An 18936-nucleotide genomic window follows, 5' to 3' on the forward strand; every position below is an offset into this window, starting at 1 on the left:
CTGTTAAGGGCTGAAATGTGTTCAAAATTTATATGCGAGTCAAAACTGCGAGTACCTCAGAATGTGACTGTATTTGAAGAAAGGGCCTTTATAAAGAGGTAATTGAGGTCACATGGGTGGGCCTTAATCCAATCTGCTTAGTGTCCTTTGAAGAAAAGGAAATTTAGACACACAGAGGATTTGTGCATGCAGAGAAATGACATGGCGAGAGGGAGGCCATCCGCAAGCCAACCAGAGAAGCCTCGAGAGAAATGGAACCTGCTGGCACCTTAGCCACCCAGCCCATGATATTTTATTATGACACACGAATACAGGTACTAAGGAGGTCTGTCCAGAAGTCAGTCCTGGAGTCCTCCCTGCTCCTCCATGACCTGGGAACTCTCCCTCAGGATGGCACTGGCCTGGCACAACTTTTTGTTATATTCCATGTGATCTTGTTCTTTGAGACGGTTATACCCAGTGAAATTTCCCTGTTGCTGAGCCTTTATTTCTACTCCTATTTGCTTTTTCAGTTTTGTCCTGTGTAAGATTCCCAGATAAAATAGAAAACACCCATTTAAATTTGAATTTCAGATAATAGTAAATAGTTTTTTTTTAGTATGAGTACAACCCAAATATTGCACGGGACATACATTTAAAAATTTCTTTATCTGAAATTCAAATCCAAGTAGACGTCCTGTATCTTTTGTCTGATAAGTCTGCCAACATTACTTTAGAGGTGTGTCCTTAATATCTTTACACAGTGGTTCTCACCTTAGAATCACCTAGAAAACTTTTTTTTTTTGAGATGGAGTTTCACTCTTGTTGCCCAGGTTGGAGTGCAGTGGTGTGATCTCAGCTCACTGCAATCTCCACCTCCTGGGTTCAAGTGATTCTCCTGCTTCAGCCTCCCAAGTAGCTGGGATTACAGGCATGTGCCACCACACCTGGCTAATTTTGTATTTTTAGTAGAGCTGGGGTTTCTCCATGTTGGTCAGGCTGGTCTCGAACGCCTGACCTCAGGTGATCCGCTCACCTTGGCCTCCCAAAATGCTGGGATTACAGGCATGAGCCACCGCGCCTGGCCAAAACATTCAAAAGATACTGATGATTGGGTCCCTCCCTGGGGGATTCTGATTTAATTGGTCTGAGATCTGACCTGGTAGACAGGGTTTTATTTAATGCTCCCAGGTGATGTTGACGAGCTACAGAAGCACTGCAGGAAGGGACAGGTATTAACTAAACGTTCACAGCTATTTCATTGTTAGATTTAAGCTCCCTTAAGCTTAAATTCTTTGGGTTTTGTTCCTTTGTTCTGCTAAAAATGTCATTTTATCACTCTTCTTATTGCTGAGCCCAGAGGCAAAGGTCAAACAGATCATCGAAAAATGCCCTGTTAGTATGTGAAATGGCCATTTTATTTCAGGTCAACTGAGCCCACAGAGAGAGATGTCAAGAGCTGTAATATTGATACCACTACAGCAAATGACTTTCCATCCAGACACTTTGGGTTTTATAACAAATAGTGCAACTGGGCAGCCTGGTAAAAGATTTACCTTTTACCATTACTTCTATTACAGACCACTGATCAAGAATGTAGGATCTGTTTTAAGCATACTTCTAGTTCAAGAGGATTTGAACATAATTTTTTGTCAATTCTTCCAGACCCTGACTATCTGTTCTTTTTGACTATTAGTTGGCATTTATAAAGAGCCAAATCTTACCTGCTCCTCACTATTTACTGAAAAGTTAGAAGATTCAGGTACTATGGTTAAAACCCGTGGGGTAACACACCATTCATTCTGCTTGTGTAAGGGCCTTATAATGGGGTCTGGTACTCCATGTCACCATGAAGACAAGCCTTGCCAACATACACCTTCATAGTGCATGCTAAGGAGCTGTTGGCAGAGCTACAGCTGAGCAAGAGTCAAAACTAGATGAGAGGAAAATAAGATGCCTGTGACAAAAACACATTTTACAGAAAAAGGTGCTGGTGGGTCAGCAGATGACATTGATTAGTTAGTATGTCTCAGTGCAAAGTTCCCGGATGGGGATTCGATGTGAAAGGGCTTTGTTAAAAATGCCATCCAAATAAGGGTGTACACACTGGAGGTTTTGCGACTACCCCTTCTTATCTAATGAGAAGTTACAGAAAACTGGAGTGGTAATTGGCAGTTGGGTGTTGACTACATATAAGCTTTGGATTTGAAATCTTGGCTTTGGTGATGCTTGGCACTGTGTCCATGGGCAACTGCTTTACCTACCTGAACTTTTATCTTTTTCATCTGGAAAAGGGCTTTCAGAATGGCAGAATAAAAACCTCTTGAAATCTACTCCTCCATACAGAGAAAATTCTGGCAAAAATTGCCAGAACCAACTTTTTCAGACCTCTGGAAATTAACCAAAGGACTGCAACAATCTGAGGAATGTGTATTCAAGAAAAATGGCTGAATCTCGTAAAAATAGGGAGCTTTGTGACATTTTATTTTAAAGAGACAAGGTCTCTGTCACCCAGGCTGGAGTGCAGTGGTGCAGTCATAGCTCACTGCAGCCTCAAACGGGATCCCCCCACCTCAGTCTTCTGAGTAGGTGGGACTACAGGTGCGTGCCACCATGCCCAGCTAATTTTTATTTTTACTTTTAGAAGCAGTCTTGCTATGTTGCTCAGGCTGGTCTCAAACTCCTGGGCTCAAGCGATCCTCTCACCTCAGCATCTTGAGTAGTTGGAATTATAGGCACGTGACACCTCACCTGTATGTAACATTTTTACTTGACCAGTCTCCTTACCCCTCTTTCCAGATCTGTGGTAGGCTTGAACACTAACAGCTTCTCAACCATGACAGCTCTGAGTACCAGCAGACTAGCAGCCAACAGTGAGGCAGAATAGGTTTGCAGCCCTAGCAGATCTGTTTACAAGAAATGCTTTTTTTTTTGAGACAGAGTCTCACTCTGCTGCCCAGGCTGGAGCACAGTGGTGTGATCATGGCTCACTGCAGCCTCAAACTCTTGGGTTTAGTGAGCCTCCTACTTCACCCTCCCAAGCAGCCAGGACTACAGGTGCACACCCGGTGTATTTTTAAACTTTTCTTTTTTTTTTTTTTTTTGAGACAGGGTCTCATTCTATCACACCGGCTGAAGTGCAGGCACGATCTCTGCTCACTGCAACCTCCGTCTCCCTGGCTCAAGCAATCCTCCCATCTCAGCCTCCCAAGTACCTGGGACTAGTAGTGCATGACACCACATCTGGCTAATTTTTGTATTTTTTGGTAGAGATGGGGTTTTGATATGTTGCCCAGGCTGGTCTTGAACTCCGGAGCTCAAGTGATCCACCCACCTCGGCCTCCCCAAGTGCTGGGATTACAGGCGTGAGCCACCACACTGGCTAAGTTTTTTGTACAGATGGGGTTTCACTATGTTGACCAGGTTGGTCTTGAACTCCTGGCCTCAAGTGATCCTCCCACCTTGGCCTCCCAAAATGTTGGGATTACAGGCATGAGCCACATACCTGGCCTACAAGAAATACTAAGGGGAGTCCTTCAGGCTAAAATGAAGGGACACTAGGGAGTAACTTGAATCCATATGAAGAAATAAAGAACGCTTCTAGGGGTAAATACACAGAAACCATAAAAGGCAGTAGAAATGTATTTTGTTTGTAATTCTTTTCTTCTCCCACATAATTTAACTACATAAAACAACAATTACTAAACTTATTAGTAATAAGTACAGGCTTATACTGTAGAGAGATGTAGTTTGTATGACAAATAGCACAGAAGAGAGGGAAGGAAATGGAAGTGTATATTGCAGCTAAGTTTTTATTTACTATTGAAATTAAGTTTGTATTAATCCAAACTATATTGTTTTAAGACGTTACTGTAATCTTCAGGACAACCATTAAGAAAATAACTGTCAGGAGAGCAGTGGGGTCCTCGGTAACGGTTCCTTTAGGCAGCTCTGCTGACCCCACCCTTTCCTGAAGTGCCCTTCTGTCCCAGAGGAGTCACCCTGACCACGCCCATCTTGCTGCTGGGCTTTGGACCCCAGTCCGGAAAAGGCCCAGCCATGCTGGCTCTGCCCCTCAAAGAGGCTGTGAGCAAGGTAGGAGGGAGCTGGTCTCCTTTCTTGGGGCCCCACCCAGGACCCGGGCACCACCTCCCCCTGTGAAGGCTCCAGGCCTTAAGTCCCTGGCGAGGGCAATGGGTTTGTGACACCAGCAGAACAGGGGAACAAGGCACTAGAAGTGAGCTCAGCATGTGATTCCGTGACGGACCAGGTTTGGAAGGGCCAATGTAGTTTTCGATGTTGTCGTTGGTTTGTTGTTGCACATTCCAGGATATCAGTATTTTAACAGGTTCTAAGTGCCTTTCTATTGTAACTTATGTTTTTCCTCCTATTGGCTCCACTGCTGTTAGCATAGAATTTTTAAAAAAGAGATAAGCTAATCACTATAACAATATATTCCTCCATGGGAGAGAAAGTTTATAAAGAAACAATAAAAGTGAGTTGCAAAAAAAAAAAAAAGAAAAGAAACAAGAGGAAGTGGTATACTAGAAATTATTTCACACAGAAGAAGGCAGTAATGGAAAAATAAAGGAGTAAACAGACAGACACATAGAAAACAAATAGCAAAATGGCAGATGTAGTTCCTATTTTATCGTTAATCACGTTAAGTGTATATGGACTGAGATTTCAATCAAAAGGCAGAGATTGGAGGCCGGGCGCGGTGGCTCACGCCTGTAATCCCAGCACTTTGGGAGGCCGAGGCGGGCGGATGATGAGGTCAGGAGATCGAGACCATCCTGGCTAACACGGTGAAACCCCGTCTCTACTAAAAATGCAAAAAATTAGCTGGCAGTGATGGCGGGCGCCTGTAGTCCCAGCTACTCGGGAAACTGAGGTAGGAGAACAGCGTGAACCCGGGAGACGGAGCTTGCAGTAAGCCGAGATCGCGCCATTGCGCTCCAGCCTGGGCGCAGAGCAAGACTCCCTCTCAAAAAAAAAAAAAAAAAAAAGGTAGAGATTGGCATAATGAATTTAAAAAAATGACCCAACTATATTTCTTTATAAAATGCATTTTAGATTCAAAAATGCAAATAGATTGAGTGTGAAAGGATTGGAAAAGATGTACTGTGCAAAAAGTAACCAAATAAGGGTAGGAGTGGCCGTACAAATATGTAACAAAATAAACTTTAAGACAAAAATTGCTGCCAGAGACAAAGGATACTTTATAAAAAGGCCAATCCATCAGGAAAACATAAACACAGATGCCCTAACAACAGAGCCCCCACTCTAAAATACATGAAGCAAAGACAGAATTGAAGAAACAGCCAACTCAACAGTAACAGTTGGAGACTTTCATACCCTACTTTCAGTAATTGATAGAAAAATTAGGTAGAAGATCACTAAGAAAACAGAAGACTTGGACAGTATGATGAACTAACTAGGTCTAACACGCATCTACAGAACAGCCAACAACAGCAGAATACACGTTCTTCTCATGTGCACATGGCACCTTCTCCAGAATGGATTCTATGTTAAGCCACAAAACAAACTTCATACGTTAAAAGGATTGAAATCATACAAAGCATGTTCTCGGATCACAATTTATTTCCTCATCTGCAAAAAATGATAACATCTACCTGAGCAGGGGATAAAAGAATTAATCCCAAGTAGCCAGCATGGGGCATAATAAACTTTTTTATTATGAGATACTTTTATTATTGTAAGAACAGAGTACATGTATGCTTTCCTTTGCCTCATGACTAGAGTGTGGCAAATGATGGGTTAACTTCCTCCTTTTAAATTAGAAAAAAATATTAACCATTTTCAATTTGTGGCAGATTATAAAATTGATAGTGTTATAGTTTTGAGAAAATACAGTATCACAACCCCGATGCATCTACCACCAATATGACTAAAAGCTGAATGTAGGACTACCTTAGAATACAAACTGGCAAATTTATAAATTGCCCTCTGTTTATAAAACAAGATAAATGATTATGGATCTACCTGAATTTTCCTTAGCAATAGGCCGTGAATGTTCATTCATGTGTTTGACTCTCTTCATTTCACACCAGAAAGGCAAGATCAGGCCACATTCTTATGAGTTAATTCTTCTAGTCAAGTAATAAAGCTTGACCTTATACTGTCTTAAAACAGATCTTAGTTCAGATTATCTATGGCTGCATTCGTGCAACAATAGCTGGTTTGAGTAGCTGTAACAGAGTCCAAATGGCTCATAAAGCCTAAAATATTTACAATTGGGATCTTTACAGAAAAAGTTTGCAGAACCATAACCTAAGAACTAAATAAATAATCCTTGGGTGGCACTGGCAGATGATATTCCAGGAAAGGCACTGAAAAAAAACATGCAGTCATCCTTTTATTTCCAAGTTTGCACAACTTTCTTCAACATGGCCAATCTTGTTTCATCTGTAAACCCGTCCACTCCCTTCCCTTTATTACTTTGAAGCAAATCCAAGACATACATTGGTAATATTTCATCTACAAATATTTGAGTCTATTTGCATTGCATTTTAAGGCATGTAATACTTATGATACCATTTATCTTTTTTGCAAATATGAGAACAACCACACTGTTAATTTTCCTCCAAAGTCTATGGTGCAATTGGTAGATTGGCCAAATATTCTCTGACTTGTATTTAAAAATTACAAGAATGAGCTAGGTGCGGTGGCTTATACCTATAACCCCAGCACTTTGGAAGGCTGAGGTGGAAGCCCAGGAGTTTGAGGCCAGCCTGGGCAACATAGCGTGACCCTGTCTCTACAGGCATGGTGGCACATGCTTGTAGTCCCAGCTACTTAGGAAGCTGAGGCAGGAGGATCGCTTGAGTCTAGGAATTTGTGGTTGCAGTGAGCCATGTTTGCACTGCTGTACTCCAGCCTGGGCCACAGATCAAGACTCTTTCTCAAAAAAAAAAAAAAAAAAAAAAAAAAAATTCCCAAAATAAGAAATTTAATGTTTTCACCTAAGACAGTAATAGTGGAGACTTCACAGTTCTCCAGAACTCTTTTTTTTCACTGACCAAACTCAATAGGGAGGTAATATCTAATTCAGAACTGCTAAGACCACCATTTTCAGGTTTTACAGTTATTTACTTTAAATCAAAGATGTTTTTTCACTAAGCCTACACTTCCTGCAGTGTTTAAAGGATGTGAGGTGGCTCAGCTTGGGACATTTTGCTGCTGTAACTTCACATTTCTCTCACTTTCATGTCAACCATTCCTACACCCCCACCCACAATTCTGAATGAGCTCACCTACTTTTACTTTATAGTGACTAAATTTGCAAATATCAAATTTTAAAAAGAGGATTAAAGAAAAAAGCTCAGATTTGTATGCCCCTTTCAGGGAAGAGCTGTCCTTTAGGTCTGCGTTCAGACCTTCCAAAGCCCTGTCCACGGCCCCACTTGCACAAACAAACTGATCCGACCCAGTCCCTGGAAGACAACCGAGGTGCACCCTGCCCCCACCTTGTGCTCAGTCATACTTGGAACGTCTCTCAGGCAGCCTAATTGGAATCAATAAAGCAAAAAGGGCTAGCTAGCTGGAGGATCTTGTCAGAAGTGAAAGACAAGAGACTGAAAATGTAGGGAATGTACTGAGTGAGCAGCAGTCTTTTCAGGGTTCTAATGATAGAGAACACAGTTAAAAAGGCAGACCAATTGCTAGGAAATGTAATTCATTCTTTGGCTTGTCATTTAAAGGAAACAACTGGGGTGGCAACAAGTGTGAAGTATTTTGTAGATAGGGATTTTTTTTTGAGACAGGATCTTGCTCTCTCGCCCAGATTGGAGTGCAGTGATGCGATCGTGGCTCATTGCAGGCTTGATGTCTCGGGTTCAAATGATCCTTCCACCTCAGTCTCCTGAGTAGCTGGGACTACAGGTGTGCACCACCAGGTTTGGCTAAGTTTTGTATTTTTTTGTAGGGTCTGGGTTTCATCATGTTGCCCAGGCTGGTCTCAAACTCCTGAGCTCAAGTGATCTGCCCACCTCGCCCTCACAGAGGTTGGGGTTACAGGCATGAGCCACCATGTCCAGCTGAGATTTTTATTTTTTTTATTTTTTTGAGACAGAGTCTGGCTCTGTCACCCAGGCTGGAGTGCAGTGGCCGCATCTCAGCTCACTGCAAGCTCCGCCTCCCAGGTTCCCGCCATTCTCCTGCCTCAGCCTCCCGAGTAGCTGGGGCTACAGGCGCCCGTCACCTCGCCCGGCTAGTTTTTTTTTTGTATTTTTAGTAGAGACGGGGTTTCACCGTGTTAGCCAGGATGGTCTCGATCTCCTGACCTCGTGATCCGCCCGTCTCGGCCTCCCAAAGTGCTGGGATTACAGGCTTGAGCCACCGCGCCCGGCCCAGCTGAGATTTTTAAACGAGAATTTTTAAATATACACACACAATTTTAAAATGGTCTGATTTTCCCTAACACTGTTAAGTTCTTTGGAATCAAAGAACCACTTGACTGTACCAAAGGTCATAAGTAGTATAACATGGGATGGTCTTATCATAAATGTGTGGTTAAATTAGTGTTCTCCCCTTCTAGGCTCATAGCCTCCAAATGGCCATCATTTTCCTGGCTTAGTAAGGCTCATTATCAGCTGCAAGCAGCAGCAAAAGCATACACGTGAATGCAGGGATTATGTTCGTCTCTGCATGATTGCTAAAAAACTGGTTTTCCCATTTCAGTCACCCTACCACATTCCATATGGAAGGTTATTTCCCACGTCAGAAGTGTATTTTCTCAATGCCATTTTCTCTTTAAACATTTTACATTTTTAACCATTTTACTCCCAAACCCCGAGAGCCAGGTTCTCTGTACCTTATTATTTGTTCATGGGTCTGTGGGCCAGGAATTTAAGCAGGGCTAAGTGGGGATGGTTCTCTGCTCTATAATGTTTGTGACTTCAAGCGGAATGACCCAAATAGCTGAGAGCTGGCTAGGCCTCTCTCCCCTCATGTTATCACCTGGAGGGACTCATTTGGGGCACCACTCCCAATGTCTGGGCACTGTGGTTCTCTCCCACGTGGCCTCTACTCACTCACTAATCTAGTCTGACATTCACAGGGTGACTGGCTTCCAAGAGTGAAAGCAGGTACTAGGAGACCTCCAGAGATCTCAGCTTGGAAGTCTCAGAATGTCACTTCCACATTCTATTAAAGCAAGTCACAAGCCAGACCAGACTCAAGGAGTGGGGAAACAAACTCCACCTCTTGATGGGAAAAGGAAACTTGCACACAGACCTAGGAAGCATTGTTGGCAGCCATTTTGGGAGACAACTGCCACACCTTTCAAGAGCTAATCATGACAGGATGTTAAAAACTCCTCCATCTTCCATGGAGAAGAAACATCCCAATCTCCTGGTATCTAATCCAAGCATTGATTTTTTCCATTGTTTTCCACTACTGAGTGGGGGAGAAGGAGGCAGCATCAGCATTAGGGTGCAAGTGAAGGTGAACAGAGCTGGGATGTTTCACAATAATCGCATTCTAATATGACTTGTCTTCCATTCTCTCCTTCCCAAGCTTCCACTTTTAGCTTGCTTTTGTGAATCAAGACCATGGATCATTCAAAATAGTTTTTTCTTTTTTTTTCTTGAGACAGCATCTCCCTCTGTCCCCCAGGCTGGAGTGTAGTGGCACAATCACAGCTCACCGCAGCCCCAGCCTGGGTGCAAGTGATCCTTCCACTTCAGCCTCCTGAGTAGCTGGGACTATAGGCAGAGCTCCAGTCACCACCACACCTGACTAATTTTTATAGAGATGGGGTCTTGGTATGTTGCCCATGCTGGTCTTGAACTCTTGGGATCAAACAATCCTCCCCACTTGACCTCCCAAAGTGCTGGGATTACAGGCATGAGCCACCCTGCCTGGTCATTTAAAATATTTTGTTGGTATTTTATAGATTACTTTTAACTTCCTGGATTTTAGAACTAAGCAGAATTAGCATACTCTGATGCCTTATCCCACCTGTTATGGTAACTTTTCTCTATAAGATGGTACATTTTACTGACCCTTTGTCGTACTTAAAATGCTTAAGCAATGAAGGGAAGTCTTGATTCTTACTGTCTTTAGCAAGATGAGGCTCTAGGCCTCTCACTTAAGAATACCTCTTGGGAGTAATTCTTTTTTTTTTTTTTTTTTTTTGAGACGGAGTCTCGCTCTGTCGCCCAGGCTGGAGTGCAGTGGCCGGATCTCAGCTCACTGCAAGCTCCGCCTCCCGGGTTTACGCCATTCTCCTGCCTCAGCCTCCCGAGTAGCTGGGACTACAGGCGCCCGCCACCTTGCCCGGCTAGTTTTTTGTATTTTTAGTAGAGACGGGGTTTCACCGTGTTAGCCAGGATGGTCTCGATCTCCTGACCTCGTGATCCACCCGTCTCGGCCTCCCAAAGTGCTGGGATTACAGGCTTGAGCCACCGCGCCTGGCCGGGAGTAATTCTTTTCTCTGAATTCTTCATGTGTTTACTGATGGTATCCATGGTAGTTCCTCTAGAGGCATAGTTGAAATGTATTAGTCTTTACTGTTATTCCTGTGAAGGCTTACAGTGTTGGCATCCATTCCCTTTGGATTTCGAGTCTGTGTTCACAGTTGATAACCTCACATTGAGCCATGATACTCTTTGTATCATTATCATTACCTGATATAAAGAAACCAGACCATTACCTGACCATGACCTGATATAAAGAAACTTCACATTGAATTCATACAAAAGACAGAAAAAAGTTTTGCTGAATATGTCCTATATACATATATATAATATTTTATTTTAAAATGTCATTGAACATATACATTTCTTTAGCTTTTTCCAGGGGACATTGCACCTAAGTTTCAAAACACACAAAATAGATCCCCTTTACTAAACAGTTTTCATTTTTGGGTTACAAAAAAGTCAATGTTTCACAATCACAAAGCATAAAGGTACATGGTTCTGAAACCATTTCCAGGCAGATTTCTCTCATTCACTGTACGTAGGGTAGTTTCGGAAACCCAGACCATGATCCATTCCTTACAAATGATCTCCACCATGGGCCTCCCTGGGTCTCCAGAAAAAACAAACAAACAAACAAAGAAAACTGGGGGCAAAACAGGAGTGAAATAATAACCTCAGGACTCAGGAAACAAACACAAAATACTTGAGGGAGATCAGAAAAGTAGAGGACACAGGTTCTCCTTCAAGTACATCACAGTAGAAAACTACAGCACATTTACAGCCTTATTTGGTCACTCTACCTGATTGCTACATGAACAAAACTTCACACCTAAGACACAGAGGAAAAATCAAAGCTATTTACACAGATAACACTGTGGATTCGAAAGAGCAGTCCTCTGCAGAGTGGCACTCCATCTGATAAAGGCCACAGTCCTCACAGAAGAGGCAGGTCAGGCTGCTCGCATAGCATCATTTGAAAAATCCCAGTGTACAAACATGCGCCACATCACCACACAGAACCAAAGTCTGCTCAGAGAGGTGGGCTACGGTGTGCAGGCTGCAACCTTTCTCTGCAATTATAAGTCCTCAAAAATCTGAGTTCCTCACATAAAATTCTGTGCTGTGGCCAGACCTTGTTTTACCATTTTCTTAGATTGGATAACTTTTAGGATCAGCCTGGTTGTTCTTTGCATAGACAATGACTCTCACAGCTTTCTCCAAGTGTCCCAGAAGCACTGACTTACTGAAAATAGAATCTCATCAAAGCTTAGCATATTCACTCTGACAACAGCGGAGCTGCTGGGTCACTTAAGGAAAGCTGAGAACCTCAAACCTGTGGAAGGGAAACCAGTGACCACTTGTGGCCTGATAAAGTTGATTGGCAGGTGAGGAAGGGGATATCAAGAGAAGAATCAGAATTTTAAAGACATGGGAGATTTGTCCCTAACATTTTCATACGAGTGGTCTTGTTAAATGGAAAACCCTGCCTGCATGGGGAAGATCTGAGGCTAAATCTGGATCCTGGGACTGTCATTCTTCCCCACCACCGTCTCCCTGTGGCTGTCATTCTTCCCTGGAAGTGAATGAATACTGAGAACACAGTAAGAGGAGGGTGGTCACCGCTGACTTCACAAAGCCTCATGGAAGTTAAGTTGTTTAAGAATTTAAAAAGTAAACACCCCAAATCCTCCAAAATGGAATACTGTGGAAAATAACTGAAATTTCCACTGCTTAAGGCTTTGTCCTATTAAGACAGCTGAGTACTTGGCCTAGTCCGATTTTCACCTTTCTTTTCCACCTCAAGAACAGTTGATAGGCATGCGCAACCGCAGCAGAACACACCCTCTACCTCTCTGACTGCTGACACTGGCTACAGGAACAAGGCTTTGGTTATCATCTAGCAAAATGCCACAGAGTCTGGACGGACTGAGTTTGTTCTAAGGAAAGGAGTTTCACCAGATAGTCTGAAGAGGCCCAGCCCAGCAAAGAGATTTAGAGCAGAAAAGCCTTTCATTAAAGTAGCCACACACCCCTCAAGACAACCATAAAGACTTGACTAGGACATCAAAAGCTTTTTATGAAACAAGACTTCCTCTGAGGCTATTCGAGCAAGCAAATTTGGCTATAAGTCAGATACGCAAGATTTCAGAACCGTGTATAAATACATTCTGCAGAGTGTCGAAGTGTGCGTCCTTTGACTTTTCCAGGAACACACCAAGGGCCAACCCATTATGTAGACACAGTTACTGTTTCAGGACTGGGTGACATGGGGCCTGGGTAAAAAATAAGGCCAAAATTGAGTAAGCTCAATTTATAGAGCGATATCAGTGCTGGGCAGATCTGCCATGCTTCATTGACATCATGTTTCCCACTTTTGATTTCTTCACCTCATTTATAGTCTTCCTCCCATCCCCCAAACACAAATATGACTTTATCTTGTAACTAAGATCTTTCCACCCTAGGGGGCTTATGGAAACACTTCCGGATGCCTTTCTAACTAAAACCAGCAGGACTAAATGCTCAAGATTTTATAGAGGATTTAGAGACGTAGAGGTTTCTAGAGTTTTTCCTGAGATGTGCCATAGCAGTAAATGAATTGGTGAATTGAGTAGAAGGTAGTTGTGACATCTACACCCAAATTCTTACTCTGGTGGCTTGAATAAAACTGGAGAAGCTCAAGGTAGGGCCCAGATAGAGGCCCAGGAAAGCAAGTAAATGAAAGGCAGTGGGGACACAGGAAGAATCCCAAAGACGGCAGCTCAGGGTCCTCTATGGAAGACTTGCTCAGGTTTCCTCTTACACATGACTCTGAGCACCAGGACAGAACAGGGAGTGGACCACACTGCTGTCGCATGCCTGAAGGTTTTCCCACAGCATCAGACTGCCAGGAAGCAAAGCATTTTCCACAAACTTCTCTCCACAGAGATATCTGGGGTAGCTAAGATCTACTGCACGGGGAGGAAACGTGCCGTCAGATGAAGACAACTCCTGACAAGGCGGAAGTCCCATTCTTCCCAGGCCAACACTTCCACAAACACCGGGTGGCGTGAATTCCCACAGGGCTTCACCTGCCAGACAGGGCGCGGTCTCCACACCGTGGAATGAGTTCATGCCTGAGTAGGAGGGGCTCCAGGCCTTTTCAAATACGATATCGACAACTCCAGAAATGCAGGTGATTTACTGCCCTGGAGGAGAAGTTTCTCTCCTCTCCTCTGGGGAAGAAATTCAAACAAATGTGAGAACTGGAATTAGCTGTCTAGCATTCTGGGGGGGTCACATCAGTGACCTTTTTCCTTCTTGGGTCAGAAGAGTGTTTTAATTACTCAAAGTTGTCAAAATGGTGGCAATACCTCAGGAGCTCAGCAGGAAGACTAGGTAATTTTGTGGCTGTACAAGTCTGCCTAAGAGCCAGAAGTTTTACAGTCTACTTGGCCATTCCTCCCAGCGGAGAAGTAGCAGGTAGATACGGTGCGCGCTGTGCCTGCGGCTGCTGCTCTTGTGGTGAACACTCAGATGTGGGACCTGGAAGAGCTGGGACATGATTCTCTAGAGAAAAGGAGCACAGCATGGGAATGGCCAGTCAACCCATTTCAAATGCTTTTATTAAAGTGCCCTCCATCCCCTGCCCCGAGGGGCCTTGCACAACGATGATGGGGAGAACAGAACTGCTGCTCCTTGACAGAACTCTGATCCTTACACTTTGTTTGGAGTGGGCTTGGGGACAGTCACAAGCCATGAAACCTGAATCCAAAATGGTCCCCAGACGAGCTATGGTGAACCAACAGATGCAAAGAACTTCTTAAACTGCTCTATTAAACACTGCTTTATATGTGTCCCCATGACACAGAAAAGTGGGATGGGGCCAGCCATTCCAGAAATGAAAATCCATACTCTCACAGAGAACCCTTGAGACACACAGGGAGACCACTGAAGACAACAGAGGAACTGCTGGTCCACAGAAACACTCATAGTTTCATGAAAACACACTGATTTGGTGAGAAAATGCAACTTGGGAACAAACGTTACACAACAAAGATCCTCTGTCATGCAGGGCACCGGCCCAGATGCTGCCTGGGTTGTGTGGGCTGGAGGATGTGGGGACAACCCAGCCTGGCTGGGACTTTGACGCAGAACTTCCTCAGCAGGGTGTTGGAAAGTCCCAGGCCTGTTCTATGGAAGGGGAAAAAAAAAAAAACAGATTCAAGGAATGTCAAAAACTGAAAAAATATAAAGTAAAACAAATCCCTGGCTCACTCCACCACTGCCACAAAAGAATAGAAACAGAGAAGAAAAAGAATAGGAAAGAGAAGAACAGAAGAATAGAAAAGAGAAGGGGGCAGGGGTCAGACAGCAATCCCTGAAATAAATCTCAGGCTTCCTAGAAGGTGGGCACTTACATTTTGAGGCATGACCCCTACTTTCCAATGCAGCACTTTTTAACCCGTAGAGAAGTTGGCAGCTTGACAGGCTGAAGAGTCCTCTGCCATTTACACCTGAAAATGGCTGCCCCAGCTACTCAAGATATAATAAATATGACATATATACCCCAAATAGGCAATGGCCACCTCGGAGGCCTACGAAAGGAACTGAAATACAACACTTGGTAGCAGCCTTTGTGTTTTGCTCTTGTTGAGTTGACCTGTTACTAAAGAAGAAATGGAAACCAAAGGGTCATCTTGAAGCATAGCCTTTTGGCCGCGAACTCCAAACCTGGGCTGGGAAGAGACTGCGTCACTTGGAACTCAGCTGGGGCACTTCCCAGTTCTGTCCTGCCAAGAGGCATCCCAGCTTTCTTCCCCTCTGTCCTCCCAATCCCCTGGGCCTTTTTCATGACAGCTTGTTTCCATGTATTAAAGGAATGACATATACAGAAATGTCATCTCCTGAGCCCAGTCGGTCATTAGATATCCGCCATCCTCTGTCCTTCAGCACACCCCGGGCACGCATCACCAGGTCCTGAGCTGCCAGTGTGTACCTGTGCAGGAGAGGCAGGAACGAGACAGTCAGTAGAGCATCAGGCAGAAGCCAGGGTTAAGTGAGGCTGGGAAAGGGGAAGCATCACTATAGTTGTATAAATAAGTTTCAAATACACTTACAATAAGAAAAAGTCAAGGTCTTCTTTTCCCAAAATGTAGGACACCTAATGTGATATTATTGTTTACATGGTAGTGGGATAAGGCACTAAATATAAATACATTAGATAATGTCTTACATTATTCACCTGCTCAGTCCTCTTTTGATGTTTTGATTATATTGAGGGCAGTCTCAGTTTGCTGCTAGTGTATCTCAAAGAGCTGCTCAAGCTCAGAGCTTTCCATGATAAATGGTATCTAGCTAAAAAAGTACATGGGAAAAATAAGAACTTTTGTTTTCAATATATTTAGTTTTAGAGTTATATTGCTTTTGTGACAAAGAATAGTCATTTTCTATTGTAAAAATCATTTAAATTTTTTAAAATGAGTTAAAGAAAAATATTAAAAATAATACAACATGGCAGAAGCATATAGCAAGAATGTGAAGAGTTTTTTTGGTAAATGATAAGTCTTGGTGTGAGTGAGCTGCTTACTTGTCAATGTCACCTTCTCCTCTTGAACAATGTAAGTTCAGCAAGGGATCTCTTAAGAATTTGAAAATAAGATTGCTGAGATTTAAACTGTAAGCTTAAGGAGAAAGAATGACACTATAAGCTGATGGGAAGTATTAACATCTAGGAGAAAGACTAACTTGGGAGGTGATTTGGGTGGGTATGGGCCTGGGTTAGCCTTGAGGCATAAAAAAATGAGACAAAACATTGGCAGGTGTCTATCCAAACACTGACCAGAGCAGACGGAGTCATAGTTGACAGCCTTCAAAGGAACTTAGTTCTACTGGCAGGGTCATATTTGGTGTGGGATGGACTACTCTCTTAGCCTATACCATTAAGCATATGATTCAGCTTTATTCTGATTTCGTGTTCACCAAAGAACCTCCTGATTATGATCTGCTTCCCTGCATAGGCCTGCCTACAGGAAAGAATGAGCTAGTCATTTGTACTTTAAGAATATCCATCAGTTATATTTCTCTGTGTAAATGTCAAGTGGCATTTTGGTTTACAGATCAATCTTGTGAGCTTGGTTAAGGTGAGACCAACTCTGATAATGAATCTCTTTTTTGTATCTTGATTAAATCAGTTTCTGAACCTGAAAAGCTAAGAGCCGGACTGGTAAATCATCAAGATAATAAATGTCACCGTGTAAGTCCTCTTGGAAGCCAGCCTGTAGGCCTTTTACAAGGGACCACCCTGATATTGCTAGTGACCTTTCTCTACTTGAAATGTCTCAGTAGTCTCGCCTTCAGAACTGTGAGTTATGGAATTCAGAAAACCAGAAGCCTCTCCATTTCTTTTGCTAAAATTCACAGACTTTCATGTTGAGAACTGCATCATCATTACATTATTTAGGAACAAGTGCTCTAGCAAATGATCCCAGGACTGTGAAGATTCCAAGTTGTACAGTATTTGAAGATCAAGTCTATTTGTACAGCCCAGATAGCAGACAGAAGTGTAACATACACCACAGCAGAAAGGATACTATAGTCAATAGAAATAAATACCTTTCCTTCTAGAGGATGGGGTAGTAGGTGAATAATTTTTTCTATCTGTATTGAGAGAATTATCTTTGAAGCAGAAATCTTTAAGTTGTTCTTGAGGGAAGATGCAACCAGTTTGTCCTGAGGTTTTCCTCCTCTTGAGATCAGGAAATAAAGGCCTCCAAAGAGGTCTTTGGCTGAAGAGCCAAGTAAATATCTCAAAATCAACATATTGCAGTTCATACACTATAGTCAGAAGAGCCTCTCAGCTGCTCACCTCATGTATTAGTTCGTTCTCACACTGCAATAAAGAACTACCTGACACTGGGTAATTTATAAGCAAAAGAGGTTTAATTGTCTCACAGTTCTGCATGGCTGGGGAAGTCTTAGGAAACTTACAATCATGCTGGATGGCGAAGGTGAAGCAAGGCATGTCTTACTTACATGGCAGCAGGAGACAGCAAGTGAAGGGGGGAAATGCCACACTTTTAAACCGTCAGATCTCATGAGAACTCACTCTCACAAAAACGGCATGGGGGAACTCTGTCTCCATGATCCAATCACCTCCCACTAGGTCCCTCTCCTGACATGCGGGGATTACAATTTGACGTGAGATTTGGGTGGGGACACAGAGCCAAACCATATCACCCCAGCTTACTCTTAGTTTTATATTAAATTGTATATGAGACATAAACACATGGGGAAAGGCCACCAGCCACCAGAGTGACGTTTATTATCCTGGTGATTGACCAGTCTGCACCTGAGCTTTTTAGGTTCAGAAACCTGGCTAAGTTTATTTGCCTATCAGGCCTGAACTTACCTTAACCCAGCTATGAGCTGACTAGACATAGAAAATTATGGTATGCTATGAGAAAATATGCCTGACAATAAAAGATACTCAATCCTTTTGTAGTTCATAAGCGTGTTTGAGTTTTCACACGTGTGAGAGATGCCTCCCTCAAACCTTGTTACTACATTAGCACATTAACCATGAGACGTGGAAAAAAAGATAGACACTCAAAAATGTCAAAAAACAGATACAAGAACTCAAAACACAACTCTGTATGGTTATTTTAAGCTCCAGACAGGCCTCAACAAGTCCTGCAGTCATGGAGAAATGACTGGCTTTATTAGATTCATGAAAGATGAACAAGAGACCACCCTGATGCTGCTAGTACTAGTGACTCTGCATATTTTTTAAATGGTCAAAATTAGGTTGGTATTTTTAAAAAGCAAGCATTAGGTCACCTAGAAAAGATGGCTACCCAGGAAACTCATTTCCCTGAGGGCTGTAGATAATTAAGGTTTCATTCTTCTATATGGTTATTGCCTATTCCAAGATAACTTCCTTTGAGATTGCTTCTCTCTTCACCATCCACTGTTTTCCCTTAGGTGCTGAACTTCCTGAGGGAAAATACACTCTTGCTTTCCCAATTTATTACTTCCCATTGTCTTCCTTTGTCTCTTACCAGTAGGCCCAATACCCTGCTACTCTGTCCTCTTAAAGCTTGATCCAAGGGCGGCTTCTCAATACTTATTCTGGTTAACCCCTTGTGTTCAGCAGAAATACTGCTGACTATTTTATCCTTAAAAATCTCTGTTCTTCTTGAATTCTCCTTTCTTTCTGGGGCTCCCGTGCTATAACCCACTCCAAGTTCTCCTGTGACTGGGCTTCCATGACACACAGCACAAGTCCTTCTCTCTGATGCTCCTTCTTAATTTCCTTTGTAGGCCCTAACTAAGACATAGGAAGAACTCAATGAACACTAATTTCTTTTTACTTCCAAAGTGGAACATCCCCAGCTATCATCCTTAGTTAATGATATCCTAGTCTCTTAGGCAAGAAATCAGTGTTTTTCAATGCCACTTTCACACCCTGATATTGTTCAATTATGAAATCCACAGGGCAGGGTGGGGCTTCTAAACTTTGCATTATTATTATTAT

The 18936-nt window shown here is 42.9% G+C and overlaps 1 protein-coding gene and 1 pseudogene across 1 annotated transcript in view; one reads left to right on the forward strand and one right to left on the reverse strand.

Annotated features, from left to right (window-relative positions):
* Positions 1-10727: 10727 nt before the first annotated feature.
* Positions 10728-18936, reverse strand: part of PPM1H (protein phosphatase, Mg2+/Mn2+ dependent 1H) — a 288777-nt gene continuing 280568 nt past the window's right edge. The window contains exon 10 of the mRNA XM_025402759.1: positions 10728-15399. Within this exon, the coding sequence (XP_025258544.1) occupies positions 15252-15399 (148 nt within the window). The 3' untranslated portion in view covers positions 10728-15251. The remainder of the gene's footprint in view (positions 15400-18936) is intronic.
* Positions 17893-17989, forward strand: LOC112635721 (annotated as a pseudogene).

This window comes from Theropithecus gelada, chromosome 11 (assembly GCF_003255815.1).
Source record: "Theropithecus gelada isolate Dixy chromosome 11, Tgel_1.0, whole genome shotgun sequence".
NCBI lineage: Eukaryota > Metazoa > Chordata > Mammalia > Primates > Cercopithecidae > Theropithecus > Theropithecus gelada.